Below are 18,066 nucleotides of genomic sequence, written 5' to 3' on the forward strand. Positions count from 1 at the left end.
GAAAGCTGTGCAAGCCACCCTTCGCCACATGTCGTCCACCGACGAGTCTCCCGACCACGACCTCTGCCCCGAGGGAGCCAGCTCATGGTGTTTTTACAACAGAGCAGTTGCCAACAACGAGCAACCCCGTGGCCACAAGAACGCCCTCCCAGGCTTTGTTCAAGAAGCACTGGAACCAGTGTTTGCCAGGCTTAGCAACAAGGACTTGCTCCAGCGGTGCAGTGATGGCAAGACGCAGAACCCGAGTGAAAGCCTGCACTCCGTCATCTGGGCACAGGTCTCGAAGAACACCCATGCATCACTGTACAGTGTACAGAGGGCTGTTGCTGAAGCTGTGAGCGTCTTCAACCAGGGAGTGAGGAAGACAAACGAGAGCGTAGCTAGCAGCCTGGGCTACACGGCTGGCACTGCCCTCGTCAGGAGGAGCACCGAGAAGGACAGTCGGAGGCTGCACAAGGCTAACAAAGAGTTCTCTGATGCTGACAGCATGAAGAAGAGACTCTCCACAAGGCACAGGGCAGGCACAGACCAGGATTATAGTCCTGGGCTTCTCTGAGAGTCAGGCACGCCCATCGCCCATTCACAAGCTGGTGTTTTGAAGACGCCCCCTAAAAAAGCCCTTCTCAGGGCTAACCAATTGTTGCATATCGGGCTGTCTTTCCCTACCCGTGTCTCTCCCTTAGTATGAAATTCAAACCAAGGGCATTCCACCCATCTAAAGCTTCAATGTTGTTACTTTTGCATACCCGAACTTCAAAGTCTTTTTTCTCAGCTTTGTTTTTTTCATTAAAATCATCTGGTGGGCTAGTTGGCTAAACATAATGAGAAAATTAGCGCAAATACAAGGAAGGAAGAACGTTAGGACAGGAAAGAGCGCTACTTACAACTGGCTTTAATTATAAGGTGAAAAAAGAAAAAGAAAACAAAACCCGGAGAGGGGAACAAAGTACTGACAAAAAAGAAGTGATACAGAGAGCGAAAATAATTAAGGTGAAAATACAAATTAAAATAATAAAATAATAAAATAGAATAAAATAAAATAAAGGCAGATCTGCAGAATCGCATCGGCAAATGCGCAGGCAGCAGCACTAGCAGCACACACACGAGACACCGGCAAACCCTTTGCGAGCATGAAGAGGCGAACTGCTGCCGGTGACCATCCCGCAGATCTATTGGTCACACATGAGTCACCTGCAGTAGCCGCACACACACACACACGGGACACCGGCAAATTCTTCCAGCATGAAGTGGCGACACTGTTGCCGGTAACCAAGCAGCAGGACGCAAATATCAGGGGCACGTGTCGAGGTATCTCAGCTCTTTCTCTGAAAGGAAGACTGACGGGGCACTAACACATTTGCTTTCTTCTTTCTTGATCTTGTACGCTTCATAGATTTCTCTAGCTCTTTTGTCATTGAGATGTTTTAACACCTTCGTCTGATTAAACAAAGGGGTACAATGACAGTCACGAACATGCACCGCAAGATGTCCAGATGGAGAGGCTTTCAGTGAGAGGTCATGCTCTCTCAATCTAACATTGATGCAGCGACCCGACTGCCCCACATAGACCTTTCCACAGGAAAAAGGTACTTCATAAACGACATGACTCTTACAGTCCACGTACTTATGTTGGTGTCTTGTTTGGCATTGAACATTTTCTTCTTTTGTGTTGTTTATTCTTGGGCAAAGTTTTTTGAGCTTGTCCGGTGCTGAAAGTGCTACCTGTACATCATACTTGGAGGCTACTCTCTTGAGATTGTGTGCCAAGCAATGGATATAGGGAACAATAGCAGGACGCCGTGTCTTTTCTGATTTTCGTTGTCTTTTCTGTGACGTGAGCAGACGTTCTGCAACATCAAATAAGATTGAGTCAGGAAAACCTGAACACCTCAGTCGGTGAACTTGAGCGTCAAAGCTCTCCCCCGCTGAATGCGGACATGACTTTTTAAGAGCCGTGCTGAAGCATCCAGTGACAATAGCTCTCTTGATGAGTTTAGAATGAGCAGAGTCATACGGTAAAAGTCGTTTCTTGGAGCGTGGGGAATACATCCAACAGGTGTGGTCTTGCAGGAACGACAGTCTCAAATCCAGAAACTGGAGGGTGGCATTCTCCGGTGATTCATCAGTGAACTTAAGACCCTCTGCATGCTCGATGAAGGTGGATCGTATGTGGCTCAAAAACTGCTTCTCGTTGCTAACAGGTCGTTGTTTAAGGAGATTACCTTGTCCTCCTTAAACAACGACCTGTTAGCAACGAGAAGCAGTTTTTGAGCCACATACGATCCACCTTCATCGAGCATGCAGAGGGTCTTAAGTTCACTGATGAATCACCGGAGAATGCCACCCTCCAGTTTCTGGATTTGAGACTGTCGTTCCTGCAAGACCACACCTGTTGGATGTATTCCCCACGCTCCAAGAAACGACTTTTACCGTATGACTCTGCTCATTCTAAACTCATCAAGAGAGCTATTGTCACTGGATGCTTCAGCACGGCTCTTAAAAAGTCATGTCCGCATTCAGCGGGGGAGAGCTTTGACGCTCAAGTTCACCGACTGAGGTGTTCAGGTTTTCCTGACTCAATCTTATTTGATGTTGCAGAACGTCTGCTCACGTCACAGAAAAGACAACGAAAATCAGAAAAGACACGGCGTCCTGCTATTGTTCCCTATATCCATTGCTTGGCACACAATCTCAAGAGAGTAGCCTCCAAGTATGATGTACAGGTAGCACTTTCAGCACCGGACAAGCTCAAAAAACTTTGCCCAAGAATAAACAACACAAAAGAAGAAAATGTTCAATGCCAAACAAGACACCAACATAAGTACGTGGACTGTAAGAGTCATGTCGTTTATGAAGTACCTTTTTCCTGTGGAAAGGTCTATGTGGGGCAGTCGGGTCGCTGCATCAATGTTAGATTGAGAGAGCATGACCTCTCACTGAAAGCCTCTCCATCTGGACATCTTGCGGTGCATGTTCGTGACTGTCATTGTACCCCTTTGTTTAATCAGACGAAGGTGTTAAAACATCTCAATGACAAAAGAGCTAGAGAAATCTATGAAGCGTACAAGATCAAGAAAGAAGAAAGCAAATGTGTTAGTGCCCCGTCAGTCTTCCTTTCAGAGAAAGAGCTGAGATACCTCGACACGTGCCCCTGATATTTGCGTCCTGCTGCTTGGTTACCGGCAACAGTGTCGCCACTTCATGCTGGAAGAATTTGCCGGTGTCCCGTGTGTGTGTGTGTGCGGCTACTGCAGGTGACTCATGTGTGACCAATAGATCTGCGGGATGGTCACCGGCAGCAGTTCGCCTCTTCATGCTCGCAAAGGGTTTGCCGGTGTCTCGTGTGTGTGCTGCTAGTGCTGCTGCCTGCGCATTTGCCGATGCGATTCTGCAGATCTGCCTTTATTTTATTTTATTCTATTTTATTATTTTATTATTTTAATTTGTATTTTCACCTTAATTATTTTCGCTCTCTGTATCACTTCTTTTTTGTCAGTACTTTGTTCCCCTCTCCGGGTTTTGTTTTCTTTTTCTTTTTTCACCTTATAATTAAAGCCAGTTGTAAGTAGCGCTCTTTCCTGTCCTAACGTTCTTCCTTCCTTGTATTTGCGCTAATTTTCTCATTTTGTTTTTTTCAGCATATTCTCCGGCCAGGAAGGCTTTTTGATTCACTTGCGCTCAACCGATTTTCATAAACTTGGTACTATTTTTTTTGGAATGAATTGGACTGCAAGCTAAAGTATTTTTATTATGATATTTTTTGGTACATAGAACTGGCGGTTCATTATTAGCCATTGTTATAGCCTCTATTGTATGTCTTCTGTTCACTTTAATTTTTTTACGTGATTGTATGGTGCTATAGAAATAAAAATAGCTTTAGCTTGTATGACATTTCTTTAGGAAGCAATTGATACCTTTTTTTCATTAAAATTTTAATAAGAAGGTCATTAAAAACTTTTCCTGAAATTAGCTAATTAATATTTTATTTTGTTATTAACTTTTAACAAAAACGAGATATCTGAAATCTGATAACAGTTATGAAATCAGCACAATAAACTGCATGCATGTGCCAAAAATCGTTGAGATAGGCCAATAAACAAAAAAAAAGTTTTGAGAACCCACTTCCTCCCTTAATGAGAGAAGTGGTGGGAAAGTGTGACATAGCTACTGGAAAGTTTGGGGAGGCTGCTAGAAGGGTCATCTTTTCTTTAATAAACTATAGTATTTTAGTTTTTACCTTTTTTTTAGGGGTGTGCGAATACTCGAATATACGAATTCGAATCGAATAGAAAGTTCTCGAATAATTCGATTCGCGAATCAAATTCCTAGTATTCGGTCACTCGAATATTCAATATATTCGGCCAAAGACGCGCGGTCGGCGCGGAGCTGACAAAAAAAAAGCCGTTTTTCCCCCCGATGTAAGTGCCATGATGTTAGACAAACCATGCGAAAAACAGCTCTTGATCCTACCATTCCACAAAAATCTAACGCACAGGTTAGAAAAAAGAAAAGTAACGAACGCCACGAACTTTATATTACGCAGATTTACTCACGATCGTGATACAACCTACCCTTGAATCACAACCGAAACATCCCGTTTGCGCCGCTTCCAGAGAGGAATTGGGAGGCCGAAGTCCCGCGCCATGCCTAATTTTTTTCACGAGTAAAGCCCCTCGTTCCAAATTGAAGCACCGATGTAAAACACACTTGCCGCACTCACAGAAATCGGCGACTGCAAGATCACAGAAAGAAAACCACGTTAAACATGCCGATAGACCAGCCGAGTTATCGTCGTCGTTCTTTTGGAACCTCAAGCCGCAAATTTTGATTTGGAACGAAACGGAACGGAAAAATAGTGTGCCTAGATTTAAGAGGGTTTCCAACCGTTCGATAGCCGCGTTTGAATTACCAACTGCGAGAAGGTGATGAAAAAACGAAAGCGTCGATCGGGATCGGGCAGGCAGGGCAGGCGTCGTCGCCCTTCTGTTGGCTCGCCTTTTTCCTCGCGACAACACAACACATGCGCACTTACGACCAATCTGCACTGGAGCCATCTCCGTAGTTTCAGTTTCGCTTGCTCCCTCTTTTAAATCAAGGCTCTTTAGAACAGGATGGATAGACGGAAAAGTGGATGCATAGCGGCAGTTGGACGGTGTCTTGCGCCACCTAGCAACGCTTTTTTTTCTTACTTCAGATTATATTGTTTAAGCCTGTTTACTAAGATTTAACACCTATCTGGTTATTTACGTGAAATAAAATCCCGGGCACTCTTTTTCTTCCTTAAAATGAAAACCAAATATCGCAAAATGCCCCTTTTCTGAGATATGCAAACATTTATAAAAAAAAAAGTCGCGGTGTGAGGTTGGGCTTAAAAAAGGCATGCGTGGCTGTAACTTTGGTTTTTTTGTGACGTTTAGGGAAGATAGATTATATTTGTGCCATAAAATTGGATCTTTAGTGCCCAACATCCAACAGCAACTGCTTTTATTTTTAAAATTTCTTTTTTTCACCAGAATTTTTTTACATTTTAGTTATTGTTTTGCACAAGATGCATATTCTGCAACAGGTGCATACTCTGCACATATAATAATCTCATTCGCAGCACACTTTGAAAAATTCCTACAAATAAAATCGCTATTCGATATTCGATTCAATATTCGGCTTTTTTTTCTTGATTCGATTCGGTATTCGATTCGAAAACTACTATTCGGTATTCGCACACCCCTACTTTTTTTCTTGAGATAAGGGCTGCGGTGCCCCGTGATTTCTCGAGGCACCAGAACCCTTGACTTCGTGCTTGCGGGGCGATTCGGGAGAGTGAGATTGCCTCTTGACCTCTGTTTGCCCTTCTAACCAATAGGGGGCACTTCGGTGCCCTTTGGCAGTGGCTGGGAGAAACTGCGTGACCTTGCACTTGGGCAAGTGCAAGGTCGCGCAGGTATGGCGTTTGGATGGCCGACGCCACGTGTATGACGTGTGTTGGCCTGTGGATCAGGCCTGGCTCTTTGCGAACCGTGTGGGACGATTGTATCGCTGCTGTGTTAACCCATACGTTATCTATAGACATAGCCGGCCTTGCGTTTATTGAATGTTTGAAAACCGAGCGGAACTCCACTCCTCGGTTGTTCCATGCATTTATGTGTTCATTTTTGGGGTCAAACACATAGTAGACGGGCCGACCCGGTCCCTTCTGCTTGACTACGTACCATGTGGGAGCCGGCTTGCAGCCGGGTGTAAGTGTAGAGTGCAAGTTTGTCCGCTTCTTTTGCAGGGCAATCCTCCAATTGAAGGATGGTAGGTAGACCTCAAAACAAGCTGCCTTGAGATCTACCCACTGTCCTTCAATCAGAGCCAATCGGAGCTCGACGTTCTGACATCACTACAAACCCTGCAAAAAAAGCAGACAAACTTGCGCTCCACATAGGGTTTCCCACATGGTCAGTTCGCCTGTGGTGAAGGGTTTCAGTGCTACTGTGTTCGCCATAGCCTCACTGCTTGTAAACCCTAACTAAGCATCTTTCAGACAAACAAGTGTGAACATCTTTTGGTGTTCTGAGTACCTATTGCAAACATTCTCAAATGACGAGGAATATTTCTGCCATGGGTTTGGTTCAGTTGTGCATTCTCTGTTCAAAGAATACCAAACTGCTCGATTTCAAGATCCGAAAATGTGGCTCCTACCAAAACTCGATAGAAAACCCGACTTTTTGAAACCAACTCGGTTTTTTCTTTAAGGGTGACTGAAAGTGCGCGGACCCTAACCTCTTTGTCTTCAGAAAAGAAAGAAAAAGAAAAAGAAACTAAAAAAAGAAAAAAATAGGAAATTAAAAAATTGTAAAATAATTTTTTTAGTTATAGAGACGATCATCTCTTCAGCTTTTTCGTCACGTCGTGAAGACCATGTATGTAAACAGGGCAATGCGCCCAGGGGCCTGTTTAAGTTTCCTGGCGTATGCTGGATTTGCCACGATTCCAAGAAAAGTCTTCGGGAATTGGGCTCCACCACGTGCGTGTTCGTGAAGTCACTGCGATGGTCTAGGGCCGGGGGGGCCAAACTGTGGCTCGCGAGCTGCATGTGACTCTTCGCGTGTTAAAGTGCTGCTTGCGGCTTCCTTTCCTACCCCCCCGCCCCTACCCCCACTCCCCCGCCTCCCTCCCAGTGACACGAGCACTTCCCCAAAAAAGAGAAATTAATAGTCCTGTGCTACTGCTACCTTACATACAGTTGGACTGCTTTTAACTCGGATAGATTGAAAGTATTTTGAGTTTCGTTTATTGCTTTGGACAAAAGTTTGTCCCCCCCCCCCCCCCCTTCCCCCCCCCCCCCCCCCCCCCCCCCCCCCCCCCGGCCCTTGGAAGTTTCGTGGTTTTGTTTGTGGCTCTTAGGCCGGGCCAGCCTGGCCACCCCTGGTCTAGAGTATCGCAATGTTTGGCGATGGCGCTGCGCTCGCTGCTTGATTATAGTATTGAACTAGTCTGATCTTGGGAAAAATCCACTGCTTGGCTCTATTTGCTCTTTTGCCGTGGTTGCATGAAAAGTGTAAATGTGCCACTCGGGGAGAGAAGTATTTTTTTTTTTCTCGGCGTGACTTCAATTAATTTTTTAAACGATCTTTGCTCACGTTTGCAGTCGTAGCATTATTTGCGAAACTGCACTGTATGACCAACAATTTCTGCTCGTTTTTTGCATGTTGTACAAACTCCCAAAGTCAACACTTTTTCTTATTCTGGTTGGCAACATGTGTAAAGAGAGAACTCCTTTGCAGGAGGTCAACCAAATTGTAATAAATGCTACTTGGTCTTTGTTCACAAAAAAGATGGACTCCGTTTTGTCCCACGTGGTGTAATTTCATTAGAGTATTCATTACATATTAGCTCTAAAATGTGTGCATAAAAGAAATAAAGTGTGCAAAATATGCGAACAGATGTAAGGCACATAAGCCGTGCGTCTTTTAGTTTTTGGCTCGTACGCCAAAATTTTGCTCGGTAATTCGTCTCCTTTAAGGAAACTTAAGCGCTCTAATGCGAGTCGTATAGCACGTCTCAACATGTGCCGAATCATTTTGAGCCAGTCCCAAACTGACCCCGCGTCCCCGGGCGCTGTCGCTACAGCGCCCGCTTTCCCTCGACGCGCCGACACAGAATGCGGGCAAGGACCCCAAGTTCTGGCGCAGCCTGGACACGACGGAGGGTGGCTCGGGGGGCGTGGCGGGGGCGGGGCTCCAAGGGGGCGGGGCCTCGGCCTCCTCCTCGGCCCCCGCCTCAGCGGGGGGCCGCCCCCTGTTCCGCACACAGCGCAGCAGCTCCATGCCCACGCCCCGCTCCCAAAAGGCGCCGCCTGGGGTGCCGGCGGGTGCCGCAGAGGAGGACGAAGAGCTGGCGCTGGCGCCACGCTCCTCGCGGGTCTCTGTCTCCAACGAAGACAACGTCTTGCTGGACCCCGAGGTGCTCACGGACTTTCCCACCCAGGCGCTAGTGCTCACCGTGCTGGTACGTGGCGCTCGCGTCTTCTTCCGTCGCTTCCTTCCAATGCACGTATCGCAAAACTTGTTCCATTTGTGGTACGATTGAAGGGGTGCCTTGGTTCTCCCTATCCAGCACGGGCATAGCGGAAGCGATGGCCGTGTGTATGAGAGTTTTATGTTTCAAAGCACGGTCTTGTCGCCACCTTCTGCCGTTGGGAACGTGTTGAAACTTGCCACTCTCTGGCTGCTATGTCTGGGCAGTTGAGAACTGTGTCCTAAATTCAGCTTAAAAAAACACTGAAATGAAAAAAATTAATTTTTTCTGAAAAGCCTAAATAAAACATAAATAAAAAAGTTCTGTGCAAAAAACTTTTTTTTTTTTTTAGTAATATTTATCCTGTTTTATGCAATTTAGGTGTAGAAGGTGGAGGCTGCAGTCCGCTGAGCCCCACCTTGTGCTTGCACAGTGCTTACATCTCTGATTGGCCAAAGAGATGATTGACGGTCGGAGTGTTGGTTGTAAAATTGTGTCTCCAACGAAGACAACGTCTTGCTTGTAATAGTATTTGGATCAATAATTTATTTACCGTAATATCCTGAGTCATCGCCCACCCCCCCCTACCGCCTGAAATTCATTAAAAAAGTGGGGTGGGCCATGTCTCGGTGGGTGAGCACAAACACTTGAAAAAAAGCGGAAAAAACCGCCTATTTTTCTTTGCGTATCTAGCGCTGATGCACATGCGATACATCAAACTCAAAACTCGATTTAGTTTCATTGTTTTATAGAAAAAAATGCTTACGAAAGAATATTTTACTATAGCGAAGTCCGTTGCTTGCATACGCGCTAGAAACACCGCCGATCTGCATATAGCGCGAACGTTTGTTCCGTGAAAGAATGTCACCACTATGTTCTCCTAGTTAGTAAAAAAAAGAAAGAAAAGTCTACAAGAAAATAGAAAAACCGACCAGGCGCAACGAGGGAGCGAGCGAGCGAGCGGACCAAAGAAGCGACCAAGAGCAATGCTGGGAAAGCGGGAAAGCCGGCGGTCGCGTTGGCAAATACTTTGGCGTCGGGCCAAATCGGGCGCCTTGTCAATTGCAAGCTCTTGCGCAACTTTCTTGTTTGGTCTGTACATACGTGCGTTCGTGCACGGCGGGCTATCAATGCACGGTTGGGACGCTCTGCAAACGTCTTGTGTAGGGCGTTCCAGCAAAGCTTTATTTACGCGTTGGCTTTGCCTAAAATATTGCACAACCGCGGTCGCCACGGGCGGGAAGAAGGAGCGGGTTCGCGGTGACCTTACTTCGGCGGAGACGGACTTTGACCTAACACTCCGCGGTTACATTAACAAACTCTTATTTTGTTATCTCCATCGTTTTTTTTTCGCACGGATACACGACCACTTTGGGGTCGCTCACGGAGGAAATGCGTAAACAAAAGGAAGTGTCTTTCCCTCCTTCGTTTCACTTTGTCACGGACGTCCTCCAACTGTAAGGTCCGCGGCCGCGTCATTCGGGTAGGATGAGCGTTTGCGGATCGCAGGGTCCGCGCTGGGGTATTTGAAGGGGTGGGCGATGACTCGGTGTTTTTTCGGAAATCGATATTGGCCCAAAAAGCGGGGTGGGCGATGGCTCGGGGATGGGCGATGACTCGGGATATTACGGTATGTTTGAGAAACAAGTAATCTAGAAAGTCATTATTGTTTTCAAAGATATCCTGATATTGCCTTTTACGCCTTCTTTGAAACGATAACAAACACGACTGCCAGCATTTGCGGAGTGCTCAACGAGTGTATTTCGTCGAGCTTGTCTATTTTTATGAGTACAAATCGTATTGCACTTACCGAGGTGTTTAGAGGAAGGTCTCCTCAACCGAAGTAGTTTCCAGCCAACAACTGCTGCAAGTATGTGCCTTTGCAAGCGCTGTGCGGGTGCTTGTTTTCGTAGTGGGACTGGCCTAAGCCCTGCGTTTCTTAAAAAAAAACACCAAAATGAAAAGAAAAAAAAAGTTTTTTTTAAGGTTTTTTTTGGACAGATTTTTTGTTCTAATTTTTCTATGTGTTCCCGCCTCTTGCTTCGTGATTTGTTTTTTGGCGTTCTTGTCTGCTAATGCCGCAGTCTTATCAGTTGCAAAGCTGTAATGAGATGCGCGGGATTTGCCCTATCTTGTGGGCCTTGAGCTGTTGGTAACCATAGTTCACTGTAAACTCACAAAAAAACCCTGTTCTCACTGAGCTGACATCTGTTTCAACATTCTCTTCAGTTGGCGGCAGTTTGTTCTTCCATCCTTACTGCTTGCAGGCGACACTGGTGCGCTTTGCCACGGACGAGAACGAGACCCGTATCCTGTACGAGTACCTGGCCGAGGCCTCCGTGGTCTTCCCCAAGGTGTTTCCCGTCATGTAAGAGATGCCCTCGACTTTGCTCTCGAGTCGAGACGACTCGGTTCTCCTCTTTCAAAACGGTAAATGTGTATTTGCTGGGATGACCCCTATGAGATGCGAACAAATGTTGCCACACGCTGGCTGTTAGCTGGAAGTCTCTGATTCGTGGTTCTGTTGGGCATTATACAAACACAGTTAGTTTGGTAATGTAGGGAGGCTCCAGGCTTCGTGGAAGGGTCTTGAACACATCATGTTGAAAGTGGGGCTCGTGTTTGTGGCATCTCTGAGTGTTTGAGTGGCATGTGTGTTCTCTCACTGAGATTGCCTTTTGTCTGTCCTATAAAATTGCTTTATGTGTATTTATTTATATATCTTGAGGACCTGTTTCCGGGTATTACACAAGGGAGGCTCTAAATGCAATTCCGAAATTTTGTTGAATACATAACAAAAACAGTAAAAACAAAGCTTGTACCGTATTTACACGATTGTAGGTCGACTCGATTGTAAGTCGACCCCCCCACATCGCACATCAAAAAGAAAATTTTTTTTTTTTTCAGATGCGCATTTTATTGCAAACACGTGTGAACGGCAAAGTATCTGTTTCGAAAGCCGAGCCTCCAACACGCGATCGATGCCTTCTGACGTGCTTTGGCTGCGCATGCACGTGCGAGGTGCATGAGATGGCCAGGTGTTATCGGAACTAGGAAGTTCACGCTGGAGGCGGGACAACTGAAGCTGCTCACTGTCGTTCCCACTCCATCCGCGACTAGACTACAACTCGTCCGCACTGGTAATGTCAGTCCCGTCGTCATCACTGCTGCGTTCTCGAAGCACGTCGTCGGCGTCGTCCAATGAAATCTCGCACTTCGCAAATGACAGGATCAACCGCATCTTCTGCGCTTGCTCGGCGATCGCGTTGGACGTCACGGGTAGGGACCGATTGCGCACGTTTGCGGCGTACGTTGCAAGCTTGACCTCCAACTCCGGAAGGCATCCCCACCTATCCAGACTTTGGCCTGCGGAAGCTTCTTCGTTTGCCGTCACACTTTCAGACTCCGCGCCACCGCAGACTACACTGGAGCATCACCCGCTCTGACGGGTCGAACTTGCGTCCAACAGCGCAGTTGTTGGTTGCTTCTGAGTGAAGAACGGCCATAAACAAGCACCGAAAACCTAAACTGCCTGGATCACGCGTTTCAATACAAATGAACATAGTTAGCGCACCGGCATAATCTCGTACTCGATCAAACAATGTGCGACCGTGAATCACGCGAAAAACTGCAACTGTTCCAGCGACCTCTGGAGTGGCTCTTACGAGAAGTGCCGTCACCCCCCGGGAGTCGGGCGCTCCGTGCTCTGTTCACCGCCGTGCATTCGGGTTATTTTGCAAATCGCTACCAATAACACTCGTTCGCGCAAATAAAAAATAATTAATTTGTAAATTGAGCGCACAAAACAGTGTAATGCTCGGGGTACAGCCGGCTGAGCTTGTAACAAGCCGAGGTGTCCATGATATCGCGATGGTTTCGTTTTTACCGGCGGTGGAATGCTTTGGTTCGATTATAAGTCGACCCCCCCACTTCAGATTTTTAAAAATTGAAAAAAGGGTCGACCTACATTTGTGTAAATACGGTATACAGGCATACAGTTGGGACTATAACAAAATGACAGTTCTTATTACAATTTTAGGTCTCATTACTATGATTAATAAAGGCATGCATTGTGTCTGTAACACAACTAAATCTACTTACTGTGGACCTGTCTTGTAAGCCTCCGGATTGCATTGTTTTGAAATTAAACCTAATCTCATAACAACGAGCACTTTGTGACTCGCTTGCTTTTCCTTTTTCTTTTGTACCCTCAGTCACAGCTTGCTGGACGCCAAGATCACGACAGTGCTTTCCCAGAACCACGACCACATCATCCTGAGTGCGGTCCAGTGCATCATCCAGAACATGATTGCTTGCGAGGACAGCAGCCAACAGCAGCTGCACTATCTGCAGAGTGAGCATCTGACCGAAATCTTAATCCCACGTGGGGTCCTGTGGCTTTGGGGTTGAGATCTCTCGAGATTTACGTTTGGTGGTACGGTCATTACTGCTTAAAATCACCGATAAAGTGTTCATTGCCCGTTGAAGACCTTGCTCTGGTCGCTCGGCAAGCTTGATTCTCTGCAATCGAATGAGGAAATTCAGCGCTCGGTTTCTGCATTTTTAATGCTTTTGTGATGAGCCATGTTTTTCCATGTTTTTCTTGCATTTACCATGATGATTTAAACCCAAAACTAAAATAAAAGGAGGGATTTTTTTTTTTACAGTGGAAGAGAAAATAACAGGGACAGACAGCATCTCTAACTCAGCGCTAATAATTTTGTTCAACCAACCTCCTTATATACAGAGCTACAACTGCCACAAAACCACCGAACATCTTGTTTTTCAAGGTTGTGTGCACAACCCTAACCCACATCACAAAGCAAACTAAGTGAGGCCACCTACAAAGCACAACCACCTTTTGGTCTAGACAAAATCCTAGACAGCTAGAGGTCACAAAAAATATACAATGCTTTTGAACTGAGACACACACACACACACAGTGACACCTTTAATTTGCTTAGACCAGCTCGCCTGTGCACTGACCGTAATATTGTTTTCTCGCATGGCAGCTTGTGGATTTGGAGGACTTTGGAGGTTTGCTGGTCCCTTCTCCAAGGTGAGCTTGAGCAAGCATGCAAGTAAGGCAATGTCCTGTGGTAGATTATCTGCTTTGACAGATTGTGGGGGCTTTCTATTACGGCAGTCAATCATAATGCTTTATCATGGAATTAGAAAAAAAAAAAATCTGCGGAGGTCGCAGCTATTTACTAAGTGTTCTATGTGAGCATGGTGCCGTCATATATGAGCTGAAGTTCCACTTTAATTGTTTTGAAAGCTGCGAATATGAGCTCGTACCTCTCTGAAGCTTTTCTGTTGTGTATGTGTGGAAGGACTTCCTTTTGAAAGTCCAAGCTCTCTGTCTCACTTTTGCAGACTGCTGGAACTATGCTTTTCATGCCACTGGAAGGTTTAAAGAGAATCTCAAGATTTTTAATTGACTTTCATAAATATGTGTTTGAAGTTTCAGAAAGTTCAAGGGGTTGGGACCACTTTGTACAGGGTGTTTAAGTGGCATAAAAAAAAAGTGTATAAGTAGACCGATGAACTGGGTCAAACTTTTCACGGAGGTGTCGTTTGGTGGTGCACTTATCCTACTTAAATTTGATGTGTCTAGGTATCTGGTAGATTTGAGCATGTGTGATTAGCAGCGTCAGCTAGACGGTTTTCACCCTTTTCCTCAAACCCGCGCTCATAATATTTGAGTACGATAAATGCACTTCCTAGAGATACCTTTGTGAAAAGCTTGAGTGCACTCCATTCATTGGTTTATTTACAAAAAAAGAAATATATTTTGCTCCCAAGTAATGCTCGAAAACACCCTGTAAAATTAATTAAACAAAAATATTTTTTTTAAAGCACATTTTAAAAACAAAAAAATTGAGCGCATGCATCTTTTCCTCCTGGAAAAGTTTTCAGCAGCAAGGCACATAAAGTGGTTAGCTAGTTTCACACTCAATTACTCAATTTCTAAGTGAGAGCTAAAAAAAAAAGAAATAAACTGTTTCTCTCTACCTGCACCACCTGACGGTTTAACAGGTTTAATCCAATTTAAAATAAAAAATGAGCATCCTAATTGGCCAAAAGTTTCTTGAGTTCTTAAAGCCGATTACAGTTCAACGTCGATTTTATGAATTTCCCGATTTAACAAATAAATCCGGATTTCCCGCGCAGCCTATGTGCGAGGTATTCCTTCTTCTATTTTACGAAGTTCCTGATTTAACGAAATAATTAGCGAATCCCGGTGACTTTGTTAAATCGAGGTTCAACTGTAAAAAGAAAAATGAACGCAGCTAAACCTCGGCATTGGAACGAACTTGGAAAAATCTAGTTGCACACTATTGTTTGCTCAGTCGCAGCAATTATCGAGGTATTTTTTCGCAAGTGCGTTTGACAGCATTCTACTCCAATGCATCGTAGCCTTAGCCGTTCAACATTCATGCCACGCGTGTTTGTGCACCTTATGCCTTTTCACTCCCCACTGCGAGCACCGATACGCACGTCGGAGCATTTTCGATGTGTTTCTTAAGTGGCCCGTGATTGGACCTGGCGCCTTCACCATACTTAATTGTAAGGGGGAAACAAAGCAAGGGGCATGTTGACTTCATACTTAGCATACTCAAAGCAAACTCACAGGAGTTTAGTTTGGGTCGTAACAGTTGTCACTGTGTGCAGTGCCAGACGAACCTGGACAATGCGGAGCTGTTTGTCAACTGCCTGGAGGCCATGGTGGAGACCTGCCTGCCGGCAGACGAGGGGGAGTTGAGCCAGTACCCGAGCTCTCTGTCGGTGGCCTCGGCCATGAACCTGTCCTCCTCCATGTCCAGCCTGACCCTGGGCTCTCCGACAGACAAGGACGGAGGGGGCGGCGCCTGCTCGGACGGGGGCGGGGCAGGGGGTGGGGCCCCGCCCGACCGCGCCCGCTCGGCCTCTCAGCTCTCCAAGCAGCGCAGCTTCAAGTGCAAGGGTCCGCCGGGGGGACAGAGCGGTCCCAAAAACGGACGCACCTCCCACTGACCCTCGCCCGACGGAGGCCCCGCCTCCCCGCACGGGGAGGCCCCGCCTCCGAAGGAGGGGACGGCCTCCGAGGAGAGGGAGCAGCACTCGGACGCTGGGTGAACGAGAAGCTCCGTATTGCAGAGACGCCCACTTTTGCGGTGCGCTTTTAAATGGGTTCCGCAAAGCGGGAACTTTCCCGGAGTGAGTGGGGGAGAGGAAACCTGACGGAGGTCAACACGACTCGAATTGCGGCAGAGGCCTTTCGTCGCATAGAGTGCAATCGATTTGTCTAGAGTGCCGCCGCTCCGGGATCGGTATCTGTAACTGTGATGTAGTGTCGGGCGTCATACTTTTCCACACCCGGTTCCGCTGCGGGAAGTGCGATTTTCTACCTCTTGCATCTCCGCTTCCGCAATCGGAGCCCTCCTTCAAGTCGTTCGACCCGGGAACGTGTGAAAATTCGCATCGGCTCGCCCCTCGTGCCATCCGAATCCGGGTATGTTTTGTTTGGACTTCGGCGAATTGCCGGAAGTAGCTCTCTCCTTGACTGCATCTTTTATTTTTTTTTTTCTCGTTTTGTTTTGGACCAGTCCTTCACAGTGATGAAACTGTCACAAATGACGAAGAGTACAAATCATTGAGTGTTATTGAGGCTGTGATGTTCCAAACGTGGCATTTTCGAGGTGTACAAAACGTAGAGGGAACTTCGCGCAACGGTGACCCGCGCCGTGCCGTCCTTTGTGCTTGGCACTGGCTGTGTGGGCGGAGTGTTAGTGTGTTTGGCCCTCGCGGCCGTGTTCACTTTTACGCGGCTCTTGCGTAACGCATGCGGGGTTCGGGCGGAGCTTTGCGGAGCCAGACTTCGTCGTTGTCCTTCTGCCGCGGCAGTCGTTTGACACGTTTCAAGCCCGTCGTCTTATCTGAAGGCCGCCGGCTTTTCGACAGATGCAGACTCGCCGTTGTGAATTGAGATTGGAAAAGGTTTAAGGCCTGTAGCCAACATGCAGGTTGTGTACGTGAAGTCCAGGGAGGGCATTTGCCTCCGGTCACGACATTTTGTACATAGCGTTGCGACATCCGAAACAACGGTCACTTGGCTCAGAAAGTGGGTGTTGTTGTTTTAGAGTCTCGTCTCGTGAACGTCGGCTGTGACGTCGTGCATTTCTGGTGTGGCATCTTTTCTTCATCCCGTTGTTGCTTCCATACGACGATGCAGGACGATTTCATCCCTTACATATAGAGAGAGAAAGTTTAATTTATTGTTAGTTTTACAGTTTTCTTGAATGGATTTGTGAGTGCGTGCATGCATTGTCATCGTGAGCAGGATCTTTGTGCATGGAAGCGTCGGTGGTAACAACTGGGTTTGGTTTGAAGCTCAGGTAGATGCCTCGGCTCTTTCATCGTAGGACGCATCTTTAATTAATCTCCGCTTCTCATTGTATCTGTTTGCATTGTCGTTTGTCTCGACCACTGAATTGGAGGAGTCTGCATGGTACGAAGGATTGTATATATAATTGTTTATGTTTAGTTGCGCTTGATTCTTGTAGGTTGTGCTGTCCAACACTGTTGCATTAAACTACTTGCTTCAACAACCTTGTGTAAAAAATTACATTAGCATTTCGTTTTAGAATGCTTTCTAAGTACCTTTCCGTTGCACATAACATATGTTTTGTCGCGCATCATTTTTCTATACTCTAACCTTGGTCTCACGATCTACGAGCGATATCCAATTAAGCTTTTTATGGAAACTCTGACATACGAGCTTATTACACCGGGGAACCCGAGGACATTTTTGTACGACAGGGAGTGGATGCGAATTGTCTCGTTGGTGAGCGCATTGTTTTTATTGAACAACGGAAATGGTTCAGAAACTACCGCAATGCATTTGTTGCTAGGACTGGCACAGCGAGGCTCTTTGTTTGTGATACGGGATCGCAAGTTTCTGTGATCTGCTGGAAGAACGTGTGGTCATCGGTTTCTGTCAACCGGTGAACTTCTGCGCTAGGAGTCTACTTCCCCACAGTTTGGGTGCAAGTGTCAAAGGCGTTTTCTTCTTTTTTATGTCTCGTCCTAGTTACCAACTGTTGTGCTGCGCTGTGCAGCTTGTGTTGACGATGATAATGATGAGGACAAAACTTGTATTGTGTCCCTGTAACTGCATCCAGATCGTGACGACTCTATTTTTCTTAAGCTTCTTGCGGAGCAATGTTGATGTTGTTGGGTTCCAGCTGATCGGCCATCCCCACCAAACCAAAGCACCCTTCAGAACTGTGATGTGGACCAGTGGATTATCTCAGCAGCTCATGTATTGTTGGATGTATATCAGAATTAAAGTCATATCTTTTATTCACAAGCTGTATACAGCACAAGCTGTGCTCACTGTTTGAGTTATAGACATAGTACTGACAGACAGTGACACAACTGGCAGCAACAGCAGCAGCCATAACCCAATCTGGGCACTTTCTTAGCTAGAGCTCGACATTCTAGCTAGCATTTGAGTGGCGCATTTGAGTTAAATTTCTAATTAAACTATACTGCTTGTGTACAAGGATCAAATAATGCCATCTT

At 46.3% G+C, this 18,066-nt stretch overlaps 1 protein-coding gene across 1 annotated transcript in view; it reads left to right on the plus strand.

The window, feature by feature from the left end:
- The window catches only part of LOC115320979 (neurofibromin), a 121,168-nt gene extending 103,317 nt beyond the window's left edge, over positions 1 to 17,851 (plus strand). Inside the window, exons 50-54 of the mRNA XM_040216203.3 lie at positions 8,113 to 8,490; positions 10,767 to 10,867; positions 12,714 to 12,853; positions 13,512 to 13,558; positions 15,175 to 17,851. Of these exons, the coding sequence (XP_040072137.1) occupies positions 8,113 to 8,490; positions 10,767 to 10,867; positions 12,714 to 12,853; positions 13,512 to 13,558; positions 15,175 to 15,516 (1,008 nt within the window). The 3' untranslated portion in view covers positions 15,517 to 17,851. The remainder of the gene's footprint in view (positions 1 to 8,112; positions 8,491 to 10,766; positions 10,868 to 12,713; positions 12,854 to 13,511; positions 13,559 to 15,174) is intronic.
- Positions 17,852 to 18,066: the final 215 nt, after the last annotated feature.

The sequence above is a fragment of the Ixodes scapularis genome, unplaced genomic scaffold, assembly GCF_016920785.2.
Source record: "Ixodes scapularis isolate PalLabHiFi unplaced genomic scaffold, ASM1692078v2 PGA_scaffold1__304_contigs__length_218370807, whole genome shotgun sequence".
NCBI lineage: Eukaryota > Metazoa > Arthropoda > Arachnida > Ixodida > Ixodidae > Ixodes > Ixodes scapularis.